This window comes from Periplaneta americana, chromosome 8, assembly GCF_040183065.1.
Source record: "Periplaneta americana isolate PAMFEO1 chromosome 8, P.americana_PAMFEO1_priV1, whole genome shotgun sequence".
Classification (NCBI taxonomy): domain Eukaryota; kingdom Metazoa; phylum Arthropoda; class Insecta; order Blattodea; family Blattidae; genus Periplaneta; species Periplaneta americana.
The window spans coordinates 106,409,748-106,422,559 of record NC_091124.1 but is presented as its reverse complement, the minus strand read 5'-3'; the positions used below and the strand labels follow the sequence as shown (position 1 = coordinate 106,422,559).

Sequence of the window (12,812 nt, the reverse complement as noted above, 5' to 3'; positions counted from 1 at the left end):
GTACAGGGGGTTAGGTTAGATGAGAATGGCCTAACATCAATTTGTAACAGGATTCTTTATTCATAAAAAGAGAAAAATTAAAAATTTTTAAATTATGGTTTAGTTAACGACGCTCGCAACTGCAGAGATTATATCAGCGTCGCCTGGGCAGGGCATGTAACACGTATGGAATCCAGAAATGCGTATAGAGTGTTAGTTGGAAGATCTGGGGGGAAAAAAACCTAGTTGGCAGGATAATATTAAAATGGATTTGAGGGAGTTGGGATATGATGCTAGGGACTGAATTAATCTTGCTCAGGATAGGGACCGATGTCGGGCTTATGTGAGAGCGGCAATGAACTTCCGCGTTCTCTTAAAACCAATTGTACTGTAAGTAAGCATGACAGCAAGAAGGCTTTGTTTTAAATTTAACACATACCTAATAATTTAATTTAAATTGACTGGATAAGGGTGTTTAATCTTACTAATACTGAAATTTCATGTATATTAAAGAAATCTAACCTCACCGATATATTGAATACCTCATATAAATTAAATTATGGTTTATTTAACGACGCTCGCAACTGCAGCGCCGCTGATGTGCTGGAATTTTGTCACGCAGGAGTTCTTTTACATACCAGTAAATTACTGAAATGAGCCTGTCGCATTTAAACACACTTAAATGCCATCGACCTAGGCCGGGATCGAACCCGCAACCTCGAGCACAGAAGGCCAGCGCTATTCCAACTACGCTACCTAGGCCGACAAATACCTCATATATTTATAGACTACGGTTATGGCTATATTTTAAGAACATTAAACTTATTTAAAAAATTTCCATGGCATAAAATCTCAAGCGAACAAGAAGTAGTAATCTAGAAGAAATGGCAAACCTCGCTATCTCGGTTTTGCAAGAGTTCTTTCCACTTTCGGAAGTACTGATTCCAAAACCTTTTGCAAAAACGAAACCTCCTTTTGAATTCAAGATTATAAAATTCAAAGCGACCCATGATGTTTCGGAAGTAACGCTTTTGGGCGCAAATTTCCTACATTTCAGTAATTTCCTTGGCCAGTTTTTTATAAATGTTATCAATTTTCAGGTTAAAACTGACATAAGTCAGGGGTTTCTTTGACTTGATAAAGTTTAACTTATTTCATAACATAAGTCGCACTTGAGTCACTATGAATTGCAATAAGTTCAACTTCATGAAGTCAGACTTTGTAAAGTAAAGCTTATTATAAAATAAGCACGACTTATTTGGACCGAAATCTGCAATTGAGACGAGATTTAAGTTCGACTTATATATAAGTATGACTTATCTCGACTATGAATACCGGCCTTAGAGGGATAATCTAGTGTATGTTTATGTCACCACAGAACACAAATTCAATGTGTAGTTTGTAAAGTCTTTCTATTATTACATTTTCATTTTTGTGAGAGATGAATTAGTAGTCGAATTCCCATTCCATAGCCTGCATGCTCACGAAACTTAATCTAGTCTAATTTTTCTGGGGTTATGTAAAGAACCTCGTGTACATCACACCTGTACTACTACTAATTCCACAATTTGGGACATCTGGCCGACATCTAAGGCTGACCACTAGGATCCAGAATACAAAGCAGAGGTTGATCTTCTTCCACGAATTGTCGAAGTCTGCAAAACCATTTGTAATACACATGGAATTTTTTTAAAAGTGTGACAGTTAATGCTCTGGTGGTGTTACTTCTATGTAGAACAAGAGAACGTCATTTTGAACATCTCTAATGTACAGCACACCAAATGTGAAGTGAAAACGGCCTTTGCATGAATGATTGTCTATCAGCAGATGTAAATATCTTTGGATTTTTTTTGTTTTATTTTTCTATGTGTTTAACTGTTTGTTATTCTTTTCGTTTATTTTACTATTATTTTATTTACAAAGTGGTCCAAAAATTACCTACCAAGTTCGAACCATTAGACAACGTAAGTTGAAACTTGTACCATGGAGTCATGAAGTTTCGCCATTTAAATGGACAACATTTTGGAAGTGTTGTTCTGCTGCTAGATAAAGTTTACATAACCTCACAGTAAAATTTGAGGCTACTTTTTGACAAAGCTCTGGTGAAATTGCACCAATTTCATCTTCAATTTGAGGCTACTTTTTGACAAAGCTCTGGTGAAATTGCATCAATTTCATCTTCAATTGCCCAAAGTAACTCCTCTATTGTTGCTGGTCGATTCTGGTACACTCTGTCTTTGAAGTAAACCCAGAGAAAGAAATCACATAGGTTGAGATCTGAGACATTGTTGGCCAATCCAATCCATCTTCGTAGTCTCGAGGATAATGTAAAGCAAGAACCCTTTTGCCAAAATGTTCGTGCAATACACGAAAGACAGCATGCATGCAGTGTGGTCGAGCACCATCTTGCATGAACATGAAGTGCTTCATTCCTTCATCAGAGAAACCATGGAGAAAAGGAATAAAGGTTTCTTCAATTAATGTTACATAACACTGGATGTTGATTGTTTTGGCAATGAGATAAAGTTTGAACACACCAAGAGCCGAAGAAGCACACCATTCAATGACGCATTGCAGATAAAAGAAGCTCACACAGCAATGTGTGGATGTTCTGTGCCCCAAATGCGCCAGTTTTGTTTGCTGATGTAACTGTCAAGATGAAATGCGCTTCATCCAAAAACCAGATGAGTTGAGGGTAAATCTGCTGGTTCTAAATTTTGGCTAATGTCTCAGCAAAAGCAAATCTGCCCTCAATATGTGCTTCTGTCAAAGGTTGATGCACTTGAATCTTGTAAGGAAATATGTGAAAGTCATCATGCAGTATGCACATAATGCTTGAGCATTTCATCCCCAGTTGTTGTGATGCTTTCTGTACTGATATCAGGGACTTCTCTGAAATTGTTGTCTCATCTATTCCATTTTGTCAACTGTTCTTGCTATTCTTGGTCGGCCAGGGTCAGAAACATAATTTCACCTTTCAATAGGCAATTTTTTCGTAGCCAGTTATTATTATAAGTATATTGCCATGCTCTTGACAAGAAATTGAAAATGTTATAACTCTGTTAATGTAGACAGTAATGCAGATGTAGCAAGTTCTCCTCCTCCTCTTGTTATAGCCCTACCTACCTCACCAAAATAAATATAAAATACTATTTGAAGACCATCTAATAAACGAAAAAAAAAATACAAATAATAAAAAACCATGGAAAAACTGTGTGAAATCGCATCACAATTAAATACACCAGCAAAGGAAGATGATTACCTTGATTGTTTTGGAAAATCAGTTGTGTGCCAGCTGAAGAAATTTTAAGAGTCGGTTGCTCTAAAATCAGTAATATGTGTTCAGTCTTATTTGGTGCAGCAAAAATTGAAAACTCAGAAACAAAGGCAAGCACAGGGTCCATTTTCACCAGTGTCATTGTCAACAAGCAGTTATGAATAAGGAGCGGATTTCTATGTAATTAAATATTATTTTTGCGTATGATAAAACACAATTGAGTAGTTTAATATCAAAGACGGACATCTGTCGTTTCCATAGTTTTGATATAGAGGCAGTTTTTTGTTTCACAGTGTTGTTTGTAATATTTTAACACAATTCATTTTTATAAATGTAGTGTTAGAGTTCGTATATGCTTTTTAGAACCTGGCAACATCACTTTTAAACAATTACTATGTAAAATTTCGTTCTAAAAAAACAGATGTCCGCTTTTGAAATGAAAAAGTGCAGGTGTCCACTTCTGATATAAACTGCCATGTAGGTGTCCGTTTTTGATTCAAATATCAATTAATGGTATCAAAATGGACTGTACAAGCTAGTCTGTGTAGTGTCAGTAACTATCAAGGAAACTATAATTCAAAAGTGGAAAGTGGAATTATTTTTAACAAATTAATAGACATTTTGTAGTACGAATTGATTATTAATTACAAGAACACTGAATTACAAAAATAACTATTGTGTCTTTCTTATTACAAAATTATTTTCACATTATTCTTAAACAAATGTACATGTTCATGAGAACTAATTGATATTAAAACGTTGAAAATTACAATACACTTTAACGTTACTTGATTATAACACTGAAACGGAGATAATGTCCACCTTTAAACAGCCACCAGAACTGGGTTGTGACCCAACTCTTCTTGAAGATCAAAACATTCACATTCTGTATCTTGTGACTCTGGATCATGTAGGGTTGAACTGAGCAGATTGTTATAGTACTCAAGACCTGGGATGCTTCTCCAGTTTTCCCCAAAATGTTTTGAGAGTAACTTGCCGACATCTTTCAGTTTTTCAGCCTTTACTGAAACTCCAAGAGGAATATCGAAGGGGTTCATTTCTGCAGGTGTGCACTTTCCTTTACAAATTGGTCTTTCGCTGCCAACATCAATGTTGTATGCCATTTCACCTCTGACAACCACGTTTCCTTTCCTCGTCTTTCGTAAAATTACACGTCTGCAAGAGGAAAGTTTGAAATGAAGCTGGCTTGCAGACTTCAAACACTGTTTGGCTACTGCTTTCCAGTCAGATGGTTTCCAGTCACTTCCAATCAGTTTTAATGTTCCATATTTTTTAAATATTGCATAATAATCCTCTTTCGTTGTGATGGTTTCAATTTTCCTCAGCTCTCTTTCAATCAAACCAAACACTCGATCAGAAGGGAGGAAAGAGTGGCCTGTCACAGGATAAATCAGTTCAAGTTGTGAGATGTTCTAGGGGGCGCAAATGCCCAGCCATTTTGTACACATTGTTAGGACATTTACGTTTTTATTTTGTCCAGCGCAGCCATCTGCAACTAGACGAAGAGTGTCATAATTCGAGAGATCAAGAGAGTTAACTTCATTGAATACGACAGAAGCAACTTCATTGGACGACTTTCTAGCCTCATCTTCAGTCCATGAATAAATGGAGACATTGTCAGGGTTTAAGGAGTCTGTTGACAAACCTTTAACTACTGATAAATTGTAACAGTAGAGCTGTCTGGAGTAGTAAGCCATCTGGTCACTAACCTTCGGAAGAACAAGGTTCTTCTGACAGTCGAATGACATAACAAAACAGCCTGGAGGCTTTTGACGCAAATGTTCAAAAAAGGATTGTGCTTGTTTTTTGTGTAATTGCAATTTGAATTTCAATCCTGCTTTCTCAACCTCATTTTTCTCCATCATAATCCTGCTTTCCAATTCAATGCATGTGCTACACTCATCTACAGCTGGGGCAGAGAAACCAATGTTAAAATTCGTGCAGAACACTTTCCTGAAAAAACCCTGTGCAACCTTAACATTTTCAGGCTTGCCTTCATTGTACATTTTCCAAAGTTTACGTATGTTCAGTTCTGATGGTAGATACACACGTGAACTTTTTTCCCTTGAGTAATGAGATTCTGATGCTTTAAGAGTGCAGATGAAATTCTTTACCGCATCTCTTTTCGGACCAAACTTTGCTTCTTTATGGTTTCCTCCTCTTGTTTCTACAGGAACATGGGATTTCCCATTTTTAAACCTTTTAAAGACCCCTATGATTCTGTGTTTGGTTAATGGTGCCAGAATGTTCAAAAATGTACTCCTACAAACCCTGAGATTGTTTCCAGCCTGGTTCACAATAGAGTACTGGAATGTTGCGGATTTGCTCTTAACTGGATCTTTCTTTTTCCTCTTTGGGTTGGGTATCTCAGCTCGACAATATTTCAAAATAAATGCATCCTGCTTACTTTTCTCGGGAGTGGAATAAAAGGCTTCATGAAAATCCTTGATATCACGTGTAGTCAGTAGCATGCATTGATAGCCAACCCTATGGCCACAAGTTGGATGCACAGGGAGACCTTTGGCAGAATATCTGAACAAACAAAACAAACCCCTGTTACAACTTTCCCTTCAGGAACACAAAATATTAGTGAGGGAGAGAGAGAAAAAATAAAGAGAAGAAAAGTGCTATAGAAATGACCTAAAACATTACGGCACTAATAATAAAATTATTGAAAGTTATTCTTCCAATAATGCATACTTTACCTAAAACAAAAATAAACCAAGAGAAAATATAAGAAACCTGGTTACAGAAAAGATTGTATGTGTAGACATGATTAATCTGACTTCTTTAGAACCAAATACCCTGCTTTTCAAGTTCAAAATACAAATAAAAATGTCTACATAACACCTACTGAAAACATATTTACATGTTCCATTATAGGCTATTAAAGCATATGTGATATCAAACTTTTCTCCGATTGATTAATATTTTACACAACAAACAAAAAAAGGAGATTGTGCATTACAGAGATGCTCCTTACCTTTGTCTCTTTTCAATGTTTCTTTTCCATTGTTGAGGTTGAGATTTCTTCTTCCTAGCATTTCCAGACTTCGCTGGTGTGATATTCTGTTCCATTTCACAATCAGATTAAAAAACAGTGTAAATTAAGTTTAATAAAAGACAATATTTTTAAGGACAGACACTACAGCGTCCACTAATCCACAATAACAATACGCCATGACAGATATCTTGATCATCTGATCAGAATACTATACTATTATTGGTTTATTTCTCAGGTGTCCGCATCTGAAACAAATCTATCATGTAGGTGTCCACTTCTGAAATAGACATCAGAATAAAATGCTATAAAACACCTACATGTGTCGATTTTTGAAAGAAATAAATGTCATAATTGAAAAGAGCATGAAAAATTGTATAAGAATCCACAGCTATCTAAATTTCGGTCTGATGGTCAGATGTCCGCCTTTGATATTAAGCTACTCAATTAACAAAGTTAAAAATTCCGAACATGAAGTTCCAAGTTTAAAACCCGAATTTTATTTCACATAAAAACACATATTTTCACAAAAAAATTATGTAAATACATATTTTCAGGAAATCTATTATAAACACATAAATCTTGGAGTTTTTTTACTTAAATAATTTTTTTACAAGAACTTTCAAACATTTTAAAAATAAATCAATTATGTCATGTTATCTTTTTAAGAATTCTTGGTTGCTTCGTGTTTCTAAGCGCTGTGTGGTGTATCCGTGATCCATTTTTGTAATAGTATCGCAGCAAGTTCTGAGAACTGCTAGGCAGCATATCAGTGTTAGTATTAGAGAATAAATTAACATGGACAAGGAGGAGAGATCTTGCAACACATAATTAGGAATGTTTATTGTTGCTGAAGATGATTTCATTCCACGCTTTGTTTGTGAAACACAACAGATAAGAGCTCAGGTATGAACATTATTTAATTTAATCAAATCTCTCGCCTCTTGCTCATGTCCATCAAGTAAGGCAATACGTCTTGTTGTGATTCCCTGTTATCGGGCTTGGTCAATCGATATCCTTCAAGATATTATACTGAAAGATGGTTGTTTAAAAAACGATTTGGCTTACTTTTAGCAAATCTAAGCTTTTTGTGTGACACCATAAAAAAACTCGAAACATCCAAAAACCTGTTGTCTGAAAAAGGGAGGTGCGTGCAGTGAAAATTAAACTAGACTCGCTACCAGGTTCAGAAGCACAAAATTGCTAAGGGACAAATTCCAGAATGTGTTTGGGAAAAACAGTGGATATAAAAAAATGTGTAAAGTTGCTCAAGTATTGGAGGATGTGCCTGTAGGTGAAATTGACGGTGTATGCGTTTGTGACATTTCTCTCTTTAAATATGCACGTCTGACGTCCTGTGATGTGGAAAGATCGTTTTCACAGCATAAGTCGTTGTTCAGAGATAATCGGCATGCATTTGTGATGGAGAATTTAGAGATGACCTTTGTTATTCACTGCAATTCTCGGCCAACTACTAGCACTCAAGTGTGGTTGGTGAGTACCTAGTAACATTTTTTTTTTCCAAGCTAAGTAAGGTATTTTTGTCTTATTTAAAACAAATATTTTTTTTGTTTTTAGCAAATATTTTCGTACTTTTTAGCACATAAAAAATAAATATATTTAAATTTTTTAGCACATAAAAATCCGCTCCCTAGTTATGAATGCACTTCATATTTAATGCTGGAAAACATCTTGTCTAAAGCAATCTATTCTATCCTCGATCAGGACAGAGGCTCTTGATCATTGTAACAGATCTATCAGAAACACTTAAATTGCTTTAAGAAATAAATTGACAACTTCTGAATATTAAGAATTTCATTTTATTCATAAATTACTTTAACATGATCTCTTTGTGCTGTGAGGATAGTACTGAAGTTCTGGCAGGAACTTTCATATTGTAACTTTGCAACATGATACAACTATTATAATTGATTATAATTAAGCAATCTCCAGGCACTAAATATCATAATGTAATTACTGATTTCAATTTTTTAAATAAAGCATCTTTCATGTCGGTATTCAACTTTTGAACGTATGATGTTATATGTTATAGTAGATTATCAAAATTGTCTGTTGTCATTCTTAAATGATTTCTATAACAATAAGATCGTCTGTTGAAAGTTCTTTCAAAAATCTTGCAGATGTATCTAAATTCTTCCTCCGAACAATATACTTTTTCACCCATATATACGACCATTTCTTTTAAGTTTTTCTCGTTATCCCAAGTCAGAAATCATTACTTCAGCCAACAAACTTGCGAATATCAGGCAAGTGCCATGAACTTCACTTGACATATTTTACCCTTGTTCAATTCACCTAGCAGCTTGCACTTGAAAATGACACTGGTGATGCAAAATAAAGAAACTAATGTAAATCTTTACGGTTCATTTATGCGGTTCAATTTTTCATGCATTTGAACATGCAATCTGTGGAGAAATTGAAAGAATCACGTTGAAAACGAACATTCAATTAAGATGCTTGCAGATTTTGTGTCTACACAGTGTGCCATGTCGAACATCTTCACTATGTATATATATTATTTAATAAATATTAAATATCAATCCAATACTTAGACCTACTTGATTCGTATAATTGTGGTTGAACACTTCATAGGCACTCGTATTTGCGATAATCTTCAATAAAGCTAATCGTACTTGCCGCCATTTTCAGCTTGAAAGGTCCACCATCGCCAAACAAAAGAATTTTCAGTTTATTCACACCACCAAAAACAATCAGTTGCTCACTACATGCTACTGTTGTACGAAATAACGCATAAAATACCCATTGGCGATGGGTAGCTTTCAATTTCCGCATACGCTATTTTTTTTAGTCCAAAGGCATGTTCAATTGAATGCATTTCTTGCACTATTGCATGCATTACTTGAATGCATAAAAGTTGAAAGAAAGGTTGAACCGTAAGGTGCATCTGCAGAGTTCAACTTTTCTTTCCTACAAACATTCAAGCAATGCATGCAATATTGATTTTTAATATTAATTAATAGAGTAAGATGGGGCAAGAATGCGCATTTTGTGTTCAATATTTTTTTATGGAGCTATACATATACATAAACATTTGCAAAAATTGAGATATAGTGCACTACACATTACAAACATACAGAAAATTTCAAACAACCCAGTAAACAATATTTGAGCAGAAAAATAATTAAAATGGCGGTGATGAAAATGTGCAGTCTTACTCGCTGCATGGGATAAGAATGTGCTCACATGCATATAAGAATTCACATGCTAATACTATTAATGTTACAACATCTTCATTGCAAACAAACATACATTACCATACGATATCAGAAAAAGCTAACACAAATCACAAATGAAACCTCCTTTTTGATTTGAGGTGCAGTTTTCATGTCACCATTCTTCACATGTGGCACACTGAATCCAGTCCTCAAATGGGGTATCGGTGCTCTTCTCAGCACAACCAGGACAACTGTAATCTTTCTTCTGATGTTTGCTGCTTTCAATATGTTCTTCAATACGAAAGTTCCGATTTTGTTTCCACTGCAATTCTTTCGTCTCACTTGTCTCATCCAATGAGGCTTCAAACTGAGCTTTGAATGGAGATCCAGTTAACACCTCCAATTTTTTGGCTTTCTGTCGGCCGTGCTGAATGTGCTTTGCTTTTGGAAGTGATGATATCTGTTTAATGGGAATGTGCCCATATGATGTAGTGTCATTGACTCCACTTGTTGAAGTCTCAGCTGAAATAAGAATTTATAATACAGAGCATTTAATTTTTATGGTAAACAATGTTGTTGTTTTCTAATGCCAGGCATTTGACAATATAGTCATTTGACCTCTTGCACTCCAATATTTTTCAAAGATATCATGGTCAGCCACTGAAGCACAGATTTTGAGGTGTTCCAAATCCATTTCTTGGTTTGAGTTGCACAATGGGCAGTTAGGGGACTGATATACTCCAATTCTATGCAGGTGTTTGGCCAAACAGTCAGGCCTGTTGCCAATCTAAATGCAGCTACAGATGATTTTCGTGGTAAATCGGGAATTAACTGTGGATTGTGATGCAGAGAGTTGCATTTTTTCCCTTGCGATTGTGTTATCAAATTTTGTTTGTTGAAGTCTAAGTATGTAGATTTAATAAATCTTTTCACAGAGTAATACGTAGATTTAGTAACAGGTCTGTAAGTAGCAGTGCTGCCCTTCTTTGCTAAAGCATCTGCATTCTCGTTTCCCAGGATTCCACAATGGGATGGTATCCATTGGAATACAATTCTTTTATTGGGTGATATTAATTGAGAGAGCAATTTAGTTATTTCTGCTGTTTGAGATGAAGGTGTGTGTTTAGAGACTATTGATAGAATAGCTGCTTTGGAGTCTGGCAATATAACTGCATTCTTAAATTTATTAATGTGGCGTAGAAGATTCCTGAGACTTTCACTTATTGCAATGATTTCTCTATCAAAACTTGTTGTTCCATATCCAAGAGATCTATAAAGTGAGAAGAGACAGCACGTAACACCTGCACCGGCACCTTATTCTCTGGAGATCAAGGATCCATCGGTGTATAAATGAAGCCAGTTTTGTGGAGGGTACCTAATATTAATTGTCTCTAAAGACAATTGTTTCAGTATTTCAGTGTTTACTTCTGATTTCAGTATTTCTTCTGTTAAATTTAGATTATGCTCTGTATTTAATAGAGTTAAAGGGTTTGGTTTAATTTGTAAGTTTTCTTTTAAATTTGGGATATTGATTTTCTGTTTTAATTCTTGAACAATGGATATGAAACTTTTTTGAGTTTTCAATCTACAGAGAGGACTGTATGAATGCCAATTGTTTCCTGGTAATCTGATAAGTTTTTCATATTGAATCAGTGCTTTTTCTTCTATTGTCATTTTGATGTTGTTAATATTAGTGAGGAATCTCATAGAATCTATTGGAGTTGTTTTGATTCCACCAGTAATGAGTCTGAGAGCTTGGTTTTGAACATATTCTATGTCGTTTATGAAAGGTGAAGTAATTAAAATTTCTCCGCAGTATGTCAGCACTGGCTGTATAAACGTTTTGTATGTAGTGTTCAAAGTATTTCTAGAGCATCCCCATTTCTTTCCTGCTAGTCTTTTTAGAAGGGAGAATCTTTTACGAGCTTTTTCAGAAATGTATTTCAAATGGTTGCTCCATGTTAACTTACTATCGAAAATAACTCCAAGATATATGGATTCATAAGTCCTAGGAAGGAATATTAAATAATAAAAATAGTCGTGCATTGACGGAACTTTGTTCACGTGCTCTTGTGCTCTTATTGATGCACCGCCATGGATTATCAGTAGAATATCCATTAAGAGTTGAATGCTTTATTTCAACTGATGATTACGAGTATATTTGTGTGTTCATACGTGTGTGTGTGTGTGTTTATGTATGTACGCGTGCATGCGTGTGCGTGTTCTCTCTCCCTCTCCCCCTTCCCCCTCCCTATAGTACATTGTTTACAGTGGTTAGTTTGGCAGACCTCAAATTTAGAATATTATCCTGTCGAATGGTAGTTTTATTTTGTGACGTAGGACTTATAACTGATTTTATTAATTTTTACAGATTAGGTTGACCAATGGCCAAGCTCTAACACAGACATTTGGCTCAAAGGAACAGCTGTCTGCTGTTAGGTTATATATTGAAATGAATCGAACAGATGGTAGTGGACCTTTCTCTCTTATGACCAGCTTTCCTAAGAAGATCTTCACTGATGATGATTATGAGAAACCACTTGATTTACTAGGTACGTGAACATTATTGTTTACTGCATGATATGAGATGTTTCTGATAGTTAAAATAAGTTGATACAATTGTATGATGTGGCAGTATTTATTCAGATAATTATGCCCTTGAAATTTATATATATATATATATATATACTTGTAATTATGACAAAGATGGACATTTTTTCCTTGCTTATAGGAAGGAATTCGTAACACAACACATTAAAGATGGATTTGGGACAACATTGTCTGTGTGAAAGGGAAATAATTATTTTCCATTTTCTTGCCTATAATCATAGACGGAGATACAACAATTTTCTCGAAAGGTTGGGGGGCACAATAAGATGCTGTAATAAGCTAATTCACAAATATATATTCTTCCCATGAAAATACGAATGCACCAACACGCATAAAAAGACAAATGCATACATATTTACCACAATGAAAAATAAACATTCATTATGCCCTCTGAAACTTATACCTTGCCTAGCCAAGTACAGCAGAATGTCATTTAAATCGAATAAATATTGTCGATTTTTGTTAATAAGATCCGAAGATCTTTGTGTGAATAGAGAGCCTTGCCTTCACTGATTCTGTAGATTCATATTATCTCACTTCGTCATTTGTTGTTATTTGTTGGTCACTAGTTGTGTTGAATGTCATCACCCACAATAATAGCAGATGCACCAACACTAGGGTTACCAGAAGAAATTTCTGGGACCAATGACATCTTGGACTAAAAACTAGGATTACGACTTTAAAAAAATGTATATCATATACTATAAAATATTTATTTTCAAACTTA

The 12,812-nt window shown here is 35.1% G+C and overlaps 1 protein-coding gene across 12 annotated transcripts in view; it reads left to right on the top strand.

The window, feature by feature from the left end:
• Positions 1-12,812, top strand: part of LOC138704924 (UBX domain-containing protein 1) — a 189,908-nt gene that overhangs the window by 38,897 nt on the left and 138,199 nt on the right. For 11 of the 12 annotated variants that reach the window (XM_069833331.1, XM_069833332.1, XM_069833339.1 and 8 more), the window contains exon 6: positions 11,847-12,027. In XM_069833331.1, coding sequence (XP_069689432.1) covers positions 11,847-12,027 — 181 coding nt within the window. Of the gene's footprint in view, positions 1-11,846; positions 12,028-12,206; positions 12,786-12,812 lie in introns of those variants that run through there. The other variant, XM_069833337.1, reaches the window with a different exon arrangement.